Below are 22,177 nucleotides of genomic sequence, written 5' to 3' on the forward strand. Positions count from 1 at the left end.
CAGTTAAGTGGCAAGTTCAATGTTTGGCACATAAAGAGGAGACAGAGTCATGTTTCAATGCTTTACAGACGACCACCCTTAAAATATCTCCTACCTGTTAGCATTATAACGCTTCATCACATTTCAGGTTCTTTTTAGATGCCCTTTACTTTCCTTTATCAATGTCTTTCTTAAATCTTAAAGCTGGAAATTTGTATTTGATATAATTTATGAAGAAAAATACAGGCAGACACAGAAATTTCACAACTGGAGGTTTAAAAATTATCTTTTAAAAGCTCAATTAATGTTACTAATATTTTATTGGCTTCTTCAAAGCACAAATTCATCAGTCGACCTTTTGCAAGGCAAAGGGGATATTTTGCAAATATCCCCTGATATTTAGATCAACACCTTCACTGGATAGATACAGCACAGAAATGACACTGAAACTGATATACTTTACTGTCACCATGCACACTGACACTACCTATTTGGATAGAAATTCTAACAGCCTTTATGGTGAGGCAGACATTATAATTCTATTTTACAGATGAGAACACTGAAGCACAGAAGTTCAAGAATCTGCTCAAAGCCATAAAGCGAATTTAGTGGTAAATTCAATCTGTAGTTTACCATTTCCTGAAGCTCAAGTTCTTTCCAATAAGAACCTAACAATGAGGAAATTATTTACTTAATACTATAATACATTAGCACACAGGAATAGTGCACAGATATTCAAGATGATAAAGACTATATAGCTAAGTAAAAAAATAAGTAAATACACATGTAGACTCAAATGAGAAGGTGATACTAAAATATAATTGTTATGAGGGGTTAGATCCAAAGATTTTTTAATAAGAAAAAAAAGTGGCACAGTGGTAAAGGGATCTCTCCAGGCAAGCAACAAGTTAGAGGTAATATACCGAGTCCTTACCTGATCTAGAGCAAGCTGCAATTTAAATAAGGGAGAAGTGTTACGGCCACCAGTGCTGACTGAGGAATCTCTTAGAAGTATACAACCTTGTGGTAATGTAAGATTTAGATTAGTTACCAAATTTTTGAGCACAATAAATTTCTGTTTGAGTAACGATCAGAACACAGGCTCAATAATCAACTGGGAAATCCTGGCTCAAGCACTCGCTGACTCTGAGAAGTTGCTCCTTCATCTGTAAAATGAGGATAATAATAATCCCTATTTATTCAGGGAAGTTTAAGAATACAAAGAATACACAGAAAAGCACTGAATGCAGCATCTAGTACAGAGTAAATATGTGACAGTACGCTAATGCTATTATTACTACTACACACAATTTCGCTGAAAAAAGGAAGGATCCTGGAGATAATTCAGAGCAGTGTTCTTCAAACTGTGGGCTGAGATACTTTAGATTATAGAAATGAGCTTAAGGGGAGTGACGGAACTTTTCTACCAGAATAGAGTGAAAAATAAAACAGCATTATATACAGCAAGATAAGTACTGTTTGGTGAAACTTCGAAGTTTTGCGTGTGAGCGTGCACGCACAAACATGTCTCAATGTAAAACTGTCATTCTCACTGTGGGGGGGTCATGGTCAAAAAATATGAAAGGCAATGACTCAGAGAAAAATTCTTTTGTTTTAGAAATGAGTAAAATAAAGCCCAATCTTACTGCTGGTCATCTTTCGATAATGTGCAGATTTCTCAAACCATTAATACATTTCTTATGGACAAACTGTGGGGAAAAAAGTAGCATAGCCAAGTTGGAAAAAAATTTCATATTTTTCAATCAAGTTTAAAATACACAGAGTAGTATACACAGGGTAGAAAGAAGGGTAAAGATAATTCAGGCTCTACTTATTTCTGACCAACATCCAATCTCGGCTAACAAACCTCAAGAAAAAAACCTATATCAACTTTATATATAAAAGTCTGAAAACTACAAAATTTAATATAATTCCAACCAGCTCCAGAAGTGAAAAAAATCAGACATTGTGGTATTCTGAAAAGAGTGAGAAAGACCTGGTTTTGAATCTGGGTCCAGCCATGTAAATGATTCTCAGTAAATTCCTTAACCTCTGTAAGCCACAAGCGTCTTCATACTGAGGAGGATAGACCTGTTACCTACTTGATAGGTATCAACGAGAACTAAAGTAGTCTTTGTATATGCCACGACTAGTCTATCACCCCGCAACAGGGCAAGCGCTCAATAAGCATCATTAGGTGCGGCATTCTCCCTACTACTACAGCCCATATTCAGGATTAATGTAATCTGTTAATGAAAACAAATACGTCAAAGCAGCCAGAGAAAACCATGCAATTCTCCTACATAGAATAACAGCAGCAGTAGGCCCCAAAAAGTACAAGACCCCCTCAGAAGGCATTAGGAAAAACATACTTGCCAGCAACAGATATGAGTATGACTTTTTGCTTTGTCACTAGCTGAAGGACTACGAGAAAGTCTAAATATGAACACTGTCCTGCTGTATGACATATAGAAGTCTAATATACAAAGTATTCTAAAAATTATGAAGAAATCATTCATCCCGATCCCTTATGTCAATAAAAATGAATTTCAAGAGATGATAAAGAAATGAGAATATTTGGCCTGTGACACCTGTACAATTCATAGTGTTTGGGGGTTAGTCAAAGTAATGATACTATGCTATTTACTCATAGTATAAACTTTTACAAGTTTACTTAACCTTTCTAAACTTCAAGGATTTTTAAAATCTGAAAAGGGGGATTAACAGTACTCACTTCACCTGATAAGGCTGTTAGGATTAAATGAGATAATACATATGAATCTCTTAGTCCAGTACTTGACATATAAGTAGAGCTATAAAATGCCCTAGGAATCTTTACCCACACACCCAAGTTTAATTTCTTGTTATGGCTTACCTTAATATCTTTTTTGTTTTACATCTACTAGTCAAATGCTACATTTAGAGAAATCTCCTCTATAGTGAAAATACAGTAGTCTCAAAGACTTTTAAAGCTACATGGCACCTTAGTACCTAATACAGAACTCATACCAAAATTAGAACCACTTTTACAATATATCTGGCAGATACTTTTACAATACATCCGTCCATCTAGTGACACAGTCTTAGTAACTCATAACTAATCAGCTCCAATAGTAACAGCAGTCTGCTCTGTAATGACCTCAAATCTCCCTTCTGATACCCTCCTTCTCCTGTTCCAGTTCTGCCCCTGGAGCACAGAACAGTGATCTCTCTCATATGGTAAAATATTTCAAGATAACTCAGCATGCCTTCCTCTCTCTTATCTTCTTCAACTATTAGTCAAGTGATATGTTCTCTAGATCTGACTATGCTGGCTAATTCCTTTTAGGTCAGATATCCCCAAATGGACAGGGTTCAGAATGTATTCCTGTGTTAATGGAATCTATTGGATTTTCTTTCGCATTAGTTTCCTATTTCTGCAGTAACACATTACCACCACCTTTGCAGCTTAAAACCAAATTATCTCACAATCTTGGAGGTCAGAATCTCACTAGTCTGAAATCAAGGTGTTGGCAGGGCTGCACTCCTTCTGGAGGCTCTAGGGTAGGATCTATTTCTCGCCTTTTCCAGCTTCTACGGGGTGCCTCCGTTCCTTTGGTTCATGGCCTCTTCCTCCATCTTCAAAGCCAGCAGGATAGCATCTTCTCTCCTCCCTGACTTCTGCTTCCGTTGTTACATCACCTTCTCTGACTCTCCTGCCTCTCTCATAAGGACCCTTGGTACTACATTGGGTTTATCCAGATAATGCAAGGATAAACAACCTAACTCAATATCCTTAATCACATCTGCAAAGTTTCTTTTGCCATGTAAGCTAACACATTGACAGGTCCTAGGATTCAGAATGTGGACATCTTGGACAGGGGGCGTTATTTATTACTTTAAAAAAACAGTGCTTAGTTCATTATTAACTCACATCTCTTATCAACTGAAACTTTCAAATTGTTTTCACTGGAATCTCTATCAAAGCTAGATCTTCATGTTGACTTTATGCTGCTTTCTGACAGCCCTTTCAATCTAATTAGGTAGTCTGGAAATCATTTTCTGCTTTTTGATGTAGCAGCTATTCCATCAGCCTATGAATTTCAGGAACCTACTTTATATGCCTTCCTCCAACTCAATGGTTTTTTAAAGATTAAAAAGAATATGACCTACTTGTAGCATGACCTTACGTGACATACTTTGGACACTGCTAACCAAAATTTATTTAACAATACTCTCATCCTGCTATATTTTTCTAATTTATTAATAATGAAATCATAACAAATATCTTTCTGAAAAACTTGGTTTATAGTCCTCGCTAAACAAAATACACTGCACAAAAGAAAGAAGTTTAATTTGGTCTGTTATAAACTGTTAGTGAATCTGTTCTGGCTCCTAGTGACTAAAAATTTCTAGAAATTCACAAAACTAACAGAACTGGCACAGATAAGAGTTATTGGCATTGAGCCTACAATTTCTGGAATATGCCTTTTCCTATTTTCTGAAATTGAGCTGTCAAAGTGATGAAAAGAATTAGAAGACTACACACTAGTCTAAGGAACTTTTTAACCTTAAATCCCTCAAACAATATTTCCTTTCAGAATCTCTTTCAATGGGATACTTACCTATTTTTCCCTAAACTTTTTTTTTTTTTTTGGCTGAGGAATATCCACCCTGAGCTAACATCTGTGCCAATCTTCCTCCTATTTTGTATGAGGGTCACTGCCATAGTATGGCTGATGAGCGGTATAGGCCTGCACCCTCGATCAGAACCTGTGAACCCAGGCTGCCAAAGTGCAGCATGTAGAATCTTATCCACTACACCACAGGGGCAGCCCCTCCCTAAACTTTCAAAAATTTGCTTTCCTAAAATTTATTTTATAACAAATTATACTGATTATATGCAGCATTCCTTCCTTTGCTATTATGACCTCCAAGATGACCAATGTTGCCTTAAGCTCCTCATATTACTATTTAGTCAAAAAGTTTACTTTAAAGAAAAAAATGAATGCTTCCAAAAATATGCACACTCGCAGTGACGGGCTGCTACTCAAATCTCCCTTCTGACAGAGGTAGATATCAAAGCATTTAATCCAGTCTTTCCTCCTCTTTTGGTTCATTTGTATCAATATATCACACACAATGGCTTCAATCAAATCGAGTTAAATCCAATATAACTTTAATGTTTATTAGTAACATTAAGCACTTTATTAAAGTACACATAAACTTCTTGACAAAAGATAACTAGGAAAAAAAACTTTTAAAATCATCTTTTCTGCCAAGACGCTTTGTCCATCTAAGTGCAGCCTGAAGACAACTCTATAAAATACTTATGGCTAGAATAATTGAGTAAGAGAGTTTACAGTCCCTTCTTACCTGGCATTTCATTTTATATCTTTACAAATACTTTACCAAAGGTTTGTTGAAGCTAATACTTTCTTAATACTGGGCAATTTAATGTGATGGGGGATGGGGACAGGGACGGGGTGGGGAGGGGCCAAGCCAACCACATGTTAAACAAGTACCACTATGCCATTCTACCTGAAAGCAGAATACTGTGTGTGAGTTAGTAACATGTACAAATAGTAAGAGATACAGTGAAATTGAAAAAGGTACAGACGAGTTACTCAATTAACAAAGGAAACTCTAATAGCTAATTAATAAACAGAAAAAAATGTTCAACCTTACCAAAAATCAAAGAAGTACAAATTAAAACAATGAGATACAATTCTTCAATTATCTAACTGGCATAAGTGTAGATTAGCATAAAGCAAAGAAGGAACTCTGCTGATGAGACCTAATGGGCAAATTTTAATTTCAAAGGGAAATTTACAGCTATATACCAAGAACTAAAAAATGTCCATAGCTTTTAAACCAACAATTCCACTTCTAGAAATTTACCCAAAACAATAATCAGATGTTCTCAAATTTTCCACGATGACTATTTTAAAATAAGAAAATAATTTCATGTTATTAAAAAGATCTGGTAACCAGATGAAAATTTCCAAACACAAAGGGAGGGGGAAAAAGACTGAAATTCTCTAAAATGTTAGCGGTATTTGGTGGATATTTTCTTTATTTTCTAATTTAAATTTACCTAACTTGCATGAATTTCTAAATAAAAAAATTAAAATTCATGGACTTAAAAAGGAAAAACTTTGTATCCGAGCCACAAAAATGTATTTCTGCAACTTCTGATTATAAATATAACAAACATATAGAATCATCATTATCAGATACAACTTGTGCATGGAATAAATCTTGTCTTTGCAGTTAACAGTTATGTTTAAACCAATGGCTTGTAAATCTTTTTTTTAAGGTTTTTTTGGTGAGGAAGATTGGCCCTGAGCTAACATCTCTGTTGCCAATCTTCCTCTTTTTTTTTTTCTCTCCAAAGCCCAAGTACATACTTGTGTATCTTAGTCGTAAGTCATTCCGGTTCTTCCACATGGGATGCTGCCACAGCCTGGCTTGATGAGCGGTGTGCAGGCCAATGCCTAGGATTCAAACTGGTGAACCCCAGGCCACTGGAGCAGAGTGCATGAACTTAACCACTTGGCCATGGAGCCAGCCCAAATGGCTGGTAAATCTTTAATTAAACTTTCCAAAATTACTAAAACAAATTTTTAATAAATTTAACATTTTGCTCCTTTAAATCTTTATAAGAGCTGACACCCTTGTGGATATAATGCCCAAATCTGAGAAATCAGTTTTAAATATATTTTTTGCTGATATCTATGCATTAAACAAAGCATCCCTTTAATTACTGATATATAATTTACTTCTACGTAAATTCTGTTTACTTTCCACAGAGTCAAATCCTTTGAAATCCAAATGTTTAACCAATTTTCTGCTTGCTTAGAGGAAAGTATGGAGACAGGATAGGTCTGGCATTAATATGAAATATTGCTAAGATGGAGCACATTTACAAGGCTTTTTAAAACAAACAGTAGGGGAAAAAAAACTGTACTGTCTTCCTGCTCCTACTGAACAGGGTCGTTGGTTTGACAAACACTACAAAATAGCTCCATTTATTTCTCCATAAAATTCCATTTTCAGATTTCTAAAGATCTAAACCAGGTATCTTTACAAGCAACAAACAAAGCTGTACATAATAGTCTCAAGTTCAAAGGGTTAAAAAAAAATTTCATAGTTACTTCTTCCTACATTTCTTTACCTTACTACATTTTCGCACAAACTCGCCGACTTTTCTTAGTTCCAGAATTTAGAGAAAAGCTTTACAAAATACACACATAAGTGCAAATATACAGTTAATATTAAATATGAAAGCACTTTTGGGTTAAGTAGTTATATTTCTATGTTAAGAAAATTAACAGAATACAGTAACACGGCAAACAGTAGTTTAAACTTCATCTGCATTATTTCCCACTTTTTAATTCTATCACCCAGCCCTAATTCTGTTACCATTTGCTGCTGGCAGAACTAATTTTCTTAGTAGTCAATTTCTGACGACTTATTCTGTAAAGTATGCTCTAATTTATTCTTCATTTAAGACTAACTCCCCTACCATTTCCAGGGGACTACTCGTCCCTTTAGAACCGAGGCTGCCTTTTAACCCGTCCAGTTCCAGCTTTCCACAACAGGTCATTCTCCATTCCTTCCCTTCCATTTTCTATTTCCTGTTCCTTTTTGGTTCAGAAACTGCGATCAATCCTGAACTCCTTCCTTTTCACTTGCTCAAGCAATAGGCCAGGAGGGTGACTTTAGGAAATGCCAAATGTTTTATCCATGTTATTGCTCTATTTTACTAGCACAGATGCCAGGTTTCAAAATCACTTTTATTATGCCTCACTAGTTAACCTTGTACCCCCGCAAAGTTGGTTATAAAACATTTTTGTGAATTAAATATTTCATCCTAGACTTCAATGGAAGAAATAAAAATTGGTTCTAGGATATAAAATCATTTGATTAGAAGAAAAAAAATAAGAATTATCCCCTACATTATGTATTTTATTTATACCCAGTTATTTCCAAAGTTCTAATGACTGGACCTATGCACAAGCATTGGACTAAAAATGAAAATGTTAGCATTCATAAAATCCCTAATCAATTAAAAAATTTAATTGTGAATATAAATTAGTAAATGAAATATAAATGCCTAAAAATATATCTTAAGTTCTGAACACTGTATCTATTGCATTACTATGGACGACTTAAATACTCAGCAAGCTTCACCATTCTGAAACTTGGACAAAGTCTTCCAAATCGCATACATTATAGTACACGTGCTACCAAGCTTCAAATGTGCACAGGTTGTTTAGGGAGCCCTCTCCCTTCATAAACAATCCAGAAGACAAAGATCAGCTGCTCAAAAAACTCCTCAACAGCCATGTGGGGCTGTGGACTGGGCTCAGGTGGGCTGTTACAGTACTCATTCAAACCTCAAACTGCCATTTCTACACTGTGTGACCTTGGACAATTCACACCACCTCTCCAGTTTCCTCACCTTTAAAATGGAAAGAACTCAAAGACATATAAACATAATAAAACACCTAACCCATCAGCTGGCATCTGGTTGGTATTTAATGAGCAAATACAAGATTCCTTTCCTGTCCGTTACTTGAACTGGCTCCACTGGATTACTTCTTAAAATAGCATGTAAAAACCAAAGATATCCTTTGAACAAACTTAGGATTTAAGATCAACAAAATAATTTACAAAGCCACTCAGAAGCTACTATTGTTTTCAACCTGACAGAAAATCAGATCAAGTGACAACACAATGAAAATGGTGCTAGAACCTAACGTTTTTCTTTTTCTTTTAATAGCTTTGAGAGTTAATTCATATACCATAAAACTCACCTCTTTAAAATGTATGGTTCAGGGGTTTTTATTATAGTCAGAGTTGTGCAACTATCAACACTATTTAATTTTAGAATATTTTCATCACCCCCCAAAGAAATTCCATACTCATTAGCAGTCACTCCCCACCCCCGATAATCTACTTTCGATCTCTATGGCTTTGCCTATTTTTGACACTTCCTATTTTTTTTAAAAAACCTAACTTTATAAAATATGCTCTTACATTTACTAAGCAATGGTAAAGACCTTTATAGAGATGTAAATATATCTCCAACTGAACCCAAAACTTGGTTGTCCTTTCTAAACTGTATCATTCAGCATCTCTTAATTAAGGCAAACTAGGTGATATATGGCCATTAAAGTTTAAAGAATATTTTAGCTATTTCCTAACGGCTTTAAAAGGCATATTATGGTAAATTACCATATTATGTTTCCTTTAAGCAATGTATTACAATTCTACTTCAGCTAAAACTCAGCTCTGACAAAGTCAAAGGAGGAAACAAAGTGGAATACTCGTGATACAGTGCATAAAGCTACACTGGGGAGAGTGCAGATGGAGATTTACAGACTACAGCGTTGGACAACTACTGCTCTCTATGGACAGCACACCCAGAGTGGGACAAAAGGAGAAGTCCACCCACGGGCAGTCAGTGAGTGGGTGAATTGTCTCTCAAAACTCTAAATACAGTAATAAAACACTGAAAATTGTTTTATCATCACCAAGCACTAGCAAATCTAAATAATATCAGGGATAAAATATTCCTTCCTCTAAAATATTTTGTTGACTGAGACTCTTAAACTATTGCTGTGGTTACTATGGAATTTCAACTAATACATGTGTCAAATCTGTACATTTTTATTACATATCCTTTAATAAACAATCTATTTTAAGTGGAAGTTCATTAGGAAACCCTTCAGTTATGTGGTCAGGGCCCAAAACATGCAGATTTGCTACACCTGTTCATTTGCAGTCACTGCAAAGAGGTTCAGGACAGCCTGCACCTCGGGCTCAGGTTGTCTCTCCAATCCTGTGGTTCCTACATATATAGTAGGAACATACATGTATATATACATTCCTGTGTTTAAACAGTACATCCAAAATATGACAGCTGTGTCCAATTCTTCTTTCCTGAAATATCTTTTTTTCTGGTATAAATATTTACAGTCAGAATCAGCCTTGAACAAAGGTATAGTGAAACACCAAGTTTGAAGATCCAAGAACAAAAATGGAGAATGTCAATGCTACACAAGAGAATGTAAGGAAGTGGGTATTTACCATAATTCCAAAAACGTTTACCAAATACAACAGAAACCTGTATTGAATTTTTAGGTGAAAACATTTTAGCGAAATTTTTTTTGACCGATGAGACATATGAAAGTCATTAGAATCAATGCTGAAAAAAGACGGACAGTATTGTGATTTCTAGAAATTTATTGTGAAGTGGGCTTTTTCTAAGTTTCTGCTAAAAGTAACCTTATGCTTCAGATTTCCCAACTGTTTGCATCTGCCACTTCATGTACAACTTTTTGTAATTAAAATTAATAGCGCTTTTCAATCAATTATGGGTGAAGGTAAGATTGGTAAATCTGGCTCTAACTATCTACTGAACACAAACATGTAAATATCAACTCCGACAGTCACTGACAAATATAAATATGCAGAAGGTAAGGCTTGAAAACAAACTGGAAAACTATTATTCATTAGTGCCATAGACTAGTATGTAGACAAGTTTTTCTACTTTTTCCAAAAAATGTATTAATGAAATTTAAAAATATTAATCAACTACTTTTCTCCGTTCTAATAGTTATTTGTAACTGGCATGAAGTTCAAGTTTCTTTCCTGGCCGATTTCATGATTATTTCTGAAAATAATTTTGTTGTAGAAGGCGGATGCGCTAAAAAAAAATAAAAACTTCTGCTCTGGATGTCAAATATGCTAGGTATGCCACTGCTCTATGGTCTCTTTCAACTGGAATTACTGACCCACATTATACCAAAAATCACCAATCATTCAAAGACAAATTATAACCTGTAAGAGGTACTTGGATGGCCCTCCACTTTTCATTTCCCTACCCCTTCATCCCCAAACCTTGGCTTCTAATTCTTAACTCCACTCCAGAGTTACATTGCATTTCTTGCTAAATTCACTCCTAATCTGCACAATGCTTCACTGGAATATCAAGGTTTCTATATATTTATAAGCCTTCACAAGCACCAATAAAGAGCTCGAACTATAAAGCAATGAAATGTAATCAATAAACCCTGCAAATATTGAACAGGATGGTGACGAAGGCATAATAAATTATAATAGTTCGTGAAATCTTCTAGTTCTCAAAAAAAATCCTAACAGTACACTGTTAATTACACTTAACACAGAAATACAGACATGTCTCTTCTAGACTAAGCTCATGACAGATCTTGGTAAGGCCTAATCCTAATGAGAATTTATTACCAACTCTACCTTTTCTGTGGTTCCACAGGAACAGAATATTAATCAACCAATGTTACCAAAACTTTGAACTGCCAATAGGTAAAGTGCTTATTCCATATACCTGATGACATTAAGTAGCTCTTGTTAGCTCATTATTAAAGTTGTATACTGTTGCTCTGAAGTATGCTAAAAAAAAAAAGGACTCGGCATTTTATCTCAACAAATGTTAGGAATGTTCATCCTTTATGCAACAACTTTTTTCCCCACCATTTTATGTCAAAATATATTTAAAATGAAATTTGAATGTGTGCAAAAATCTATAAAGAAGTTACCTGGAATGCTGAAGTAATTATATTCATTTGTGCTCCACGGCAGAGGACAAGAACCTGCAATTTATATCTGGTAAAAAAACAACAAGAAACCCCCAACAAAACACACACACAAAAACCAACTACCATTTTGTCAACTTTTTATTAGGTACATTTATCTCCTGAATTCTGTTTCACAAGATTTATAAGCCAACTTTTCCATTACTCCATTTTTTCTCTGAATCAGTTCCTCATCACGTGTCCACATAAGTTTTTTTTTTTTTTAAAGACTGGCACCTGAGCTAACATCTGTTGCCAATCTTTTTTTTTTTTTTCCTTCTTCTACTCCCAAAAGCTCCCAGTACAGGGATGTATATTCTAGCTGTAGGTCCTTCTGGTTGTGCTGAGTGGGACACCACCTCAGCATGGCTTGATGAGCGGTGCCATGTCCGCATCCAGGATCCAAACCAGCGAAACCCTGGGCCAGTGAAGCAGAGGGAGCGAATCTAACTACTCGGCCATAGGGCAGGCCCCCATAAAATTTTTTCTGAAACAAAACACTAAAGAAAATGATAGACTAGGGAGGGGATATTTTCAACAAGAACATGACTGATAAAGGCTGCTACAAAAAGCTCTGAAGAGCCAGCTTTATTCTATTCCACTCACCATAAAGCCAGCCATCTACTGTTGGTAGAGACAAGCAATTCTCTGAGAGTCAAGAAAGAAAAGAATAAAACTACAGCTAATTTAAGAACCTTCTTTCAACTCTTTGTCCACTTCTTTAGGCAGACCTCTCAGAAAGGAAGGAATGATCAAAACCAACCGAAGACTAACAGTACAGGTTAAAAAAAAACTTAAGAAGGTATCCTCATCATACGATCTAAATTCTACAAGACTATCACGCCTAGTAACCAATAGGTAAAATATGCAATAGTCCACATAGAACAATTTCCAGTGGGGAACAGGAAGGGGCGGCAAGTTCCCCACTGAGACATGGAACTCAACTCTTCCTGCAGGATAACACGTAGTTCAAGAATGACCGCCCAAGCAGATAAGTGTACTAACAAAAATTCATACGTGAAGTATGTGTAAAGCTTAATTTCTGATTTTAAAAATGAACATAAAAGTACTCATATTTTCTCCCTGCACTTCAAAGTAGCATTATATGCTTTTCAGTGGTCCGTGAGGTAAAAATTGGTTTCATATTAATACTAAGACATTTCTTGACCTTTTCATTTTCACAAGTGTACAGCAGTGTTTTCCAGAGGCTACCTGATGTGTAATTGCAAGACACTGAATGAAGAATTAGATAGGAGAATCTAGGTTTTATTAAACCAAAGTTTAAACGAGATTTGAAAAATGTAAAATAATGTCACTTCCCACAAATTTGTTTTGTTTTGGAAATGTTATTTCGAATTAAAAATGTTATTTATGTTAACATGTAATGGGCTTATTCTTTTTAATAAGTGCATTTCTCAGTTTAAATTTCCAGTATGGTAAATATCAACAGATATAACCCAAGGATAAAAAAGCTCTCTGTGGGGGCCAGCCTGGTGGTGTAGTGGTTAAGTTTGTGCACTTCGCTTCAGCGGCCTGGGGTTCAAGGGTTTGGATCCTGGGTGCAGACTTCCGCTTGTGAAGCCACATCCCACACAAAATAGAGGAAGACTGGAATGGATGTTGGCTCAGCTACAATCTTCCTCAAGCAAAAAGAGGAAGATTGGCAACAGATGTTAGCTCAGGGCCAATCTTCCTCACCAAAAAAGAGAGGGAGGGGGAGGGAGAGAGGGAAGTGCGCTCTCTGTGGTCCTTAACTTTTAAGAATTTAAAGGAGTCAAAATCCAAAAAGTTAGAGAACAGCAGTCCTTACACAAGGAGACATGTTTGAGAAAGTTCACTGCAGTGTTTGTCATCAAAAAATGAGAAACAACTTAAGTGTTCATCAACCAGGGAACCAGATAAATAAAATATGGTTTAGTCACACAATGGCACACTACACAGCAGTTAGAACTTAATATATGGTACTAACAACGTTTGAGCAAAAAAACACATTACAGAATATGTACAACATACCACTCATGTATATCAAAACACAGAATATTACATATCGTTTATGGATCATAGAGATTGATACTAAATTATTATCTGATTGCCTCTGACTGGGGGAATGGGACTTGGGATGGGAGAAACGAGGACTTTAACTTTATAATATTTTATTTTTAAATTAAAAATGCTTAACATCGTAACAACTGTCAGTTCTTGTTATATTTTCTTTGCACTCTTTTTGTACTTTAAACATCTTAAAAATCAGACATGTTGCAAAAAAAAAGTGAAGGGGGAAGAGAGATTCTTCTGGATTTAGAGAAGATTGATTAAAGGTTAAAAATGCAATCAATGGATTTAAATAATCCAATCTATAATCTTTATTCATTCAACAAACTTATGAGAAATACCAAACTCTCCACATTAAAGTGTATAAACACAGAACACTTGATCACTGATATTTTTCACTCATCTTTCATCTTTTACAACACTTAACACAGTGTCTTGCCATAAAAGTCCTCTATTAAATGGGTGTCTTTAACAACTCCACTTTTTTTAATCTTCCTTCCTTTCTGTATCAGAGAGATTGACCTCCTTTCCCTGTGCTTCCGATCTGTCCCTTTCCTCTTATCCACAATTTTGCTTTAAGTTAACTAATCCCTCTTGCTGCCTGAAACTATGCTTTTCTATACCTCCACCCTCAACATGCTCAAGTTTCTACTCCCATCTAACTGAGACCAGGGCTTGAACACCACTTACTAAGACCTTATATACATACTATACAACATAACGCAGAACTTAGCACCAGACTTAGCTTTCCCTTCCCTTCCTGCTTGAAGCAACTTTTCCCTTGAATCCCTCACAACTATACTTGCAAAAACAACTACTTTACATTTGCTACCTCTTATTTCCTTATCTCCCCTCTCACCATTCAACCTTAAACTTCAGATCCCCTCACCCTCAAACATTTTAGTGGCCTTTGTCTTAAGTCTTAACCAGACCACTCCTCTGGTATCATACAAAGCATCTTCGGGCGGCAGTCAGGATGGGGAGATCTGCATTCAAATCCCAGCTCTGCCATTAGCTAGCAGTGTGCCCTTGGGCGAATTCTCACTTAACTTCTTTGAAAATCAGTTTCCTCATTTATAAACAGCTGTCTACCCAAGGTTGTGGGAATATTAAATTAGATATGCATATATAAAGTACCCAACATGACAGAGATGTTAACTAAATGTTAATTCCTTTTCTTTCTCTCTCTCTGTTTTCTCCAGGGCACATCTGAGAGCGACTCCCAGATGTCTCCTTCTATCTCTCGGCTGCCTCGAAGTTTGAGTCCTAGGTGACCAACTGCTTGTCAAAAACTTCCACAAGACTGTTTCACTCACACTCAAATTCAACCTGTTCAAAAACCAACCATATTTTCCCCTCCACTAAATATGCTTTTGATGACTGCCTGACTTGTGTGAATGGCATCACCACTCTCCCTGCACTCAGACTGTGGGGGCGAAGGGTGCTTTTAAAGCCTATCAGATGCCAGGGTCCCTGGATTCTTCTGGCCCACATCCTTCTCCTCCTCTCCATTCCCTCTATCCGGCCATGCCAAGTCCAGATTCTACTTGCTTCTCCTACCTCAGTCCCTAACCCGTCAATCTTCCCCAAATCGCTGCCTTCTACAATACATACTACAAATCAAGCAGCATTTTGTTATCACTCCACTACTTAAAACCTTCTGTTTATCCATAGCCTAACAATGGAATTCAAACACATCTGATACACACGAAACTTGTCAGGCTCCAAACTACTCAACCATCCTTACTTTCCAGCAGCCTCCAGGGTCAAACTACTGTTCACTTATTCCTCAGTACTGCTGCCCTTTAAACACTGTTTCCTACACCTTCTGAAATCCTGAAACCTGATACCTTCTTCTCTTCCCAAATCTTCAATGATTCCCCCATGGCCATCCCACAGCACTTTATAAGGGCCCCAAAGGAAGCTGTTTTTATCACATAATAAAGTTATTTGCCTAAGTCTGTGTCCTCTATTATTTAGGCTCCTAGCGGGTAGAGATCCTTGGTAGTACCACAATATTCAGAACACAGTTTTGCAGCTGAGCAGACACTCAGAAGTTTGTAAAATAAAGATAAGATTCGGGAGATTTCAGGTTACAGGGAACTTAACAACATTTCATGAATGGGGAGAAATAACTGAGATGCGCTACAAATCAAGCAGGAACAAGAAGACAGATTTTAAAGTTAGACTAATTTCTCCAGAAGAAAATTTCTTCAGAATAAAGTTTAGTAGAAGAGAGTGGGAACTGGTAACATACACCTAACATAATGCAATTTGCAGTTGATAAAGACTAGCAACGGAAATGAAAATTATTTAAGGAGGAAAATGAGCAATGATAAGAAAATTCTCATTTTGTACATTTAAAAAAGTTAAAATACCATTTTCTCCTTTCAAGGAGTCAATGTCATTCCTAACTCTGATTTTTCAAAGAAAAAATTACTGATCACACTTTTCCAGAATCGATATGAGATACTTTCCTTAATGTGTTTAATGTCAGCTTCCATAATGCCTAAATCAGAATTAAATACTTCTGATCTTAAGAAAACAGTAAAAATCTTCCTCCTCATTCATTAAAAATTGCTATTAAAAATATTCAACAAGTTTTTACCTCGAGAAAGAAATGTACCTATAATCTTTAAAAAGTTGTTGCACCATTTGTATAAATTCTCATTCATTCCAACAAGTATTTGCCAAGCACCTGCTTTGGGGGGCGGAGGAGGGAAAGAAGAGAAACTCCCCGCCCTCGTGGAGCCAACATTCCAGTATATTTTACCTTCAGGAAACAAAGTCATCTTCCAGCTGGAAATCTTTGGAGCATTATCACAAACTCTCTAGCCATCAAAAATGAGGAAATATTATTTCATTATTTTGAAAATCACCACTACTGAACTTTGCAAGGCACTGTCCAACACCGGTTGCAACTACTGCAGTTAAACCATTTTATGGACCCATCCGTTGAAGACAAGTAGTCTTTTAGGATAATTTGTAATGCAATAAACGGTCCTAACTGCAGTGTTACTGGACGGTTCCAGATCACGGCACCGCGAATCGAAAGGAAAGTTATCGCACCCCAATTCTGCTACAAGCGAAACTTCAAAATCTCATTGCGAGATGCGGCAAGTTTTCACGCCGTACCAAGACATGGAACACGACTACGTCTGATTTTTTTTTTCAGCGCTGGGTTGATCTTTTAGTATTTGGAAAAGGATCATAATCCAGCCCAACACGTGACAACAGTTTCCATCCTGCAACTACATTTTAAATCGTCAGTGGTCAAGTTCCCTCCCCCCAAATCGATTCTGATAAATGGGAAGTGTGGACTCCGCGCTCCAAGACCGGCACCTGGAACCAAACTAGAGAGCTTTAAGGCGGCAGGCAGCTTTGTTCCCGGTTTTGGGAGGTTTTCACATGTAAATGTGCCCGTGGAAGGGAGTCGAGGATTAACTAGTGCGGAAGGGGCGCGAGGGTGGGGGACTGGCGGCCACGGCCGGCTTTCTAGCGGACCACGGCGGGGCAGACTCTTCTCTCCCAGGCTACTTTCTAAGTGTCACGTTGGGGCCGCCGAGCCCGGAGAGGGTCGCGCCCGAGACCCGGTCTGGGAAGCAGCGATCCCTCTCCGTTCACGAACCCCACTGCCCGAGTGGGCGAACCCCGGGGGCTGGGACCTCTCCAACTCCTCCCCGCCCCGGGATCAGAGTCCAGCGGCCGCCGCGCCGCGGCCTGAGCAACAGGAGCGCCGGGACCGCCGCTCCGCCAGCCCCGCGACCGGCAGATGCTCCCGCTCCCCCGCCCCCAACCCCGCCCGCCCGCCCGCGCTCCTTTCTTAGCCCCTTGCGGGCTCCCGGCCCCGCGAAGCCGGCACCGGCGCTGCCCCGACCCGAGAGCGGGCGAAGTCCGAGGCGCCGGCGCCGCCGCGGGCTGGGGAGGCCGGCAGGGGGCGAGGGGGGCAGCTCGAGGTCGGCGCCCGGGGTGGGCGGTGGGGGAGGGGTGCGGGGTCGGCGCCGGGGGCCGCCGCCGCCTCCCCAGGGCCCCAGGCCGCTGCGCGCAGGCCCCGCCGCCCCGGAACCGGGGCAGGAAGCGTCCCCACCCCGACCAAAGCTTCAAACCTCCCGGCGGCGGGAGAAACGGCGGCCGGCGCCCGCGGCAGGCCCGGCGCCCGCTGCCCCGAGCACCCCTCACCTCCTGGTTGAAGGCGTTGACGGCGTCCATGTTCGCGCTGCGGCGGCGGCTGCCCCGGGCCCGCCGCTCACATAGACCTCGCGCCGCGGCGGAGCGGGGCCGGGGAACCGGCCGGGCCTGAGGGGCGGGGGGAGGCGACGCGCGGCGGAGCCCGAGGCCGGGCAGGAAGAGGCTGCGGCCGAGGCAGAGGCAGAGGCGGAGGGCTGGCGGGCCCCCTCTCAGTCCCGTGCGGAGGATGAGGGAAAAGAGGCGGCGGCGGCGCTGGGCTCCAACATGTCCGTTTGGCGGTGGCGGCTGCGCTCTGCGTCTCGCTGACACGGCCCCCCGCGCCCTCACGCACTGGCCCACACTGGCCCGACCGGCGAGCGGGCGGGCCTCTCTCTCCCTCTCGCCAGCGGGATGGCGGCAGCGGCCCGAGTCCACGCCGCGCGGGGCACCCTGGGACGGCTCGGGCCTCCCAGCGCTTCCTGTGCCCGGCTCCAGCCCCGCCCCGCCCCGCCCCGCACGCGCTGGCCCCGCCCCAGCCCCGCCCCGCGCGCCGCGCGCCCGGCTGCTGGCGCGTGACGCCGGGACGCCTGGCGCTTTCCCGCCGGCGGCCGCCGCGGGCCCGGGAGGCGGCGTGGCGGCGAGGCTGGGTCCCGGTCAGGGGCGCGGGAGAGCGCGGGATCCCGGCGCCCGGAGGCCGGCAGGGAGAAGGCCCGCGCACACGCGCGCCCCTGCCCGACGCGGCGGTGCCCGAGTGCGTTTGTGTGTGCCCTGCTGCCCACGCAGGCCAGCGCCCGGCCGGGGCGGGCGGGCACGGAGCCGCTTGCTCTGCGCTGCCTGGAACAAAAGGCGCAGGACTTAACCTCAGCCCGCTGGGCATGCATTTGCAGGCTCCCGTGCAGCCTCCGCCGATGCCGCCCGGTGTCTGCTCTAATTGTGCGGGTTAACTCTGCGCGAGCTGAAGCACCGAGAAGGACGTCCGGGCGCTGGATATCCACGCTGGCCTAACGGAACCCCTGTGCAGCCTCGTGCCGCGGGAGGAGTGGATTCGCTGTATTTGATGTCGATTCCCCAAACCACGTTGTTTCTTTTTGGTGGAAGCCCTTTGCCTTGATTCACTTTCCTTGAGTACCTACTCTCTGCCGGGCACTGTGCTGGGTTCTGGGGATATTAAAATAAAAGAGGATTTTTCTGCCTGCAGACAACTCAGTTTAGTGGGGAGACAGGCAAATGAGCAGATAACTAAAGCGTGGTAACTATTAGGGCAGCGACCCTGGGGAACAAAGAAGAAAGATACTCATCGGACTAGAAGTCCAGGAAGGCTTTTCAGAGGAAGTGGCACCCAAGCTACATCTGGAAGGAGAAGAAGCAGCGATTGAAGATGCTTCCTCCCGACTGATCTTGATGAGAGCTGTGGCGTCACCGTCCCCCAAGGAGGACCAGCTAGAGCTGAGGGAGTGAGGTGGACTGAGAGGGGGTGGCTGAGACCAGGTCCTGAAAAGTCTCTGTGTCCTTGCAAGGAGGTTGGAATTTGTCCTCACGGCACTGGGGAGCCAAAAGGTGTAGAGTAGCAAGAGTGGAGTCAGGGAAAGAATGGCCCTAGTCCTAGGGGATGCTGTGGTCTTAAGGGAATGGAGTGGAGAAGGAGACGACTATGAAGTTAAGGAAGAGGGAGGTGTCAAGGAGGATGCTCAAGGTTCTGGCTTAATAAACAGTGTGCATGGTGGGTTTATAAGTCAATTTAGGGAATATATGGGGAGGAAGGAATCAATTTGAGTAAAAGCAGAATAATGGCTAACACTTGTGTATCGTTTACCATGTGCCACGGTCTATCCGACATGCTATTCTGTGTTATTTCATGTAATCTTAAAAGGCTTCTGTATGAGGTGGCTATTAGTAATGCCCCTGTTTTATAGTTGAGGAAGTGAGGCCCAATTCAGTTAACTAATGTGCCCAAGGCCAGATGGTTTCCTTCTGGTGCCTGTGGAGTTAGAGCTGCCCCTGGGGCAAATAAGTGAAGATGTCTAGGAGGCAGTTGGGTAAACACGTGTGGAGTCAGGAGAGATGGCTGAGAGGAGGGAGAGATCTGGGAGTCATTAGTGCACAGCTAGTGGTGGGAGGAGCTGAAATAGACGCGGGAAACAAGCCTGGGAAGGCAGGTGTGTAACGTGTAAGCAGTCGGAGTAAAGAGGCAGAGATGGGAGAAGGAGTCAGCCCTGTCCAGTGCTGAAGGTGGAAGTCAGCAAGATAAGGAGTGGAAAGTACCTGATAGCAACTACGACCTCAGCAGGAATGTTGGCAGGGATGGTGAGGGCAGAAGCCAAACTGGTGTGCACTCAAGAGGGAAGGCGGCAGGAGATATTTTACAGAAACTTGGCTCTGAAGGCAAGTTGTGAGGGCATCACGAAAAAGCTGCAGGATGAAGGAGAGTGTACTTGTTTCTTTTAAGATTGAGAAACTATTTTTTGTTGAAGGAACAACAAGATAGATCTCAAATATTCTTTTCAGGCCCGCCATCATCTACTTCATATCACTACCTTTTTATTTCTCGGCTCAGCAACCATTATGTTTTTTAAACCCATTTCGCTTCTGTAAGAGTTGTCGTCCATAGGAGCACCAACATTGCATTAGAAAATGCAGTTTTTAGTAAATCTGTCTTGCCCTTTGGCTTTTCTGGATATTCATTGTTTGCCAAATACTGTCCAGGATCCCCACACTGTACTTCCAGCCTACTGCGAAGGCTGTCAAGTATGTCATTCCCTGGACACGTCAGAATGGACAGAGCTGGGCCTTTGCTTCAAATAAAACGCTCCCTGTTCTCCACGTGGGCCCATTTAGCAGCTGGTTGATGTTCAGACATCGCCCCTTTTCATTCATTAATCACCTATCAAGCACCTACTTTGTGCCAGGCGCTGTACTGAAAAGCACGCCCTCTTTCCTCCCAGCCAGACTCAATATCTTCCATCATATGCTTCTAGGACCCTGCTGTCGCACTTGTTACCTTGTATTGCTGTTATCTGGAAAAAGAAAGTCTGCATTACTCCCACACAATGTGCCCCCCACCCTCTCTCTCTCTTTCTGTGAACAGTGGCAGAACTTAAAAATGGGCCCACAAAGGCTGATGAGATTCCCCTCCCCCAATTCATGCAAGCTGTCTTCTTTCAAACTGTGAGTCAGGGAAATGGGTTTGGCTAAGGAAGGCTGAAACTTAACCTGGGGTGGGAAAGAGGCTTGGGGAATTCCGGTGGTGAGTTCAACTTCAGACGTGCTGTGTTTGGAACTCAATGCATGATAGCCATTGGGCTCTATACTGGCTGTTGAGTTGAGGGAAGGATGACCCAAAAGAGAACATTATGTGTATACCATCTTATTGAGATTTGAGTGCACAGAGAACGAGACTTGACTGCCAAGATCTTTATGTTTGAGGTGGATGACTAGATTTAGGATGCTTTTTCTGGATAGTGTTGTTTGGTTTTGTGTTGCTAGTGTTTGGGAGGTCTTTTAAACAAGTTTTTGGAGGAGTATGTGTTATCAGCCAGACTTTGGGTGCCTTGGCGGCATTTTCTACCATTTTTCTGTTCTGAAGACAGTGCCATCTGTGTCTGCTCTGGGACATGTGGCAGCCATTTGCACAGCTACTGCTGGACTTCCATCTCTATCTCTCCAGAAGCCAAATCTTCCAATAGGAAATTTGGGGGAAGCGACAAAAATTCATGAGGGCTGTCCTTTGTGAGCAGATGTTGAAGAGGTAGGAATGTAACCTATAAAAAAGATAGCTGGAGGATCATAAATACATGCTACTGATAAAAATCAGCAAGACGGGTTTTCCACTTGCAAACTTACCTTCTCCCAAGGAACATAGATTTAAACCGATTCATTTATTATTAATGTGGGTGTGAAAGTAGACAGTTCTGAAAAGTCATTCCAAATAAATTCGTGTTTGTAAAAAGAGTGGATGAAATCAATATTCAGAGAAAAGAAAACATGGCATTCAGGAGGTAATAGTCTGGCTAATTCTGTGCCCCTTGCATGTCAACTCATTCTCTTGAAAGGAATGCTGGCTACAGTCCACAGGTGGTGAGAATACAGAGAGAAAGCATCTCACTTGTAAAGGGCCAAGAAAACATTTATGGATAAGAATCCAAGAGAAAATCAGTTCTTTCTAATGATTTATCCCGTGTGCTTTCTGGAGCGAGTATATACTGTATTGTGCAAGGCTCCTCCTTTCTCCATGGTCTGCTTTCCTTCTCTGGCCAGCCTTCTCCCCTCCCTGAGATTTCACCTAACACCTCTGTGATCCCTCCCCCTCCCCCTTAGGGATCTGAAATATCTCCTGGTTTACAACCGCATTTCCAACTGCCCACTGGAAAGTTCCACATGGA

General features: G+C 41.1%; 1 protein-coding gene across 4 annotated transcripts in view; it reads right to left on the reverse strand.

The window, feature by feature from the left end:
- SCAF4 (SR-related CTD associated factor 4) overlaps positions 1-18,296 on the reverse strand; it is a 61,954-nt gene extending 43,658 nt beyond the window's left edge. The window contains exon 1 of one of the 4 annotated variants that reach the window (XM_023630008.2): positions 17,811-18,296. In XM_023630008.2, coding sequence (XP_023485776.1) covers positions 17,811-17,840 — 30 coding nt within the window. In that variant the 5' untranslated portion in view covers positions 17,841-18,296. The remainder of the gene's footprint in view (positions 1-17,810) is intronic. The other 3 variants (XM_023630006.2, XM_070252089.1, XM_070252090.1) reach the window with 3 other exon arrangements.
- Positions 18,297-22,177: the final 3,881 nt, after the last annotated feature.

The sequence above is a fragment of the Equus caballus genome, chromosome 26, assembly GCF_041296265.1.
Source record: "Equus caballus isolate H_3958 breed thoroughbred chromosome 26, TB-T2T, whole genome shotgun sequence".
Classification (NCBI taxonomy): Eukaryota; Metazoa; Chordata; class Mammalia; order Perissodactyla; family Equidae; genus Equus; species Equus caballus.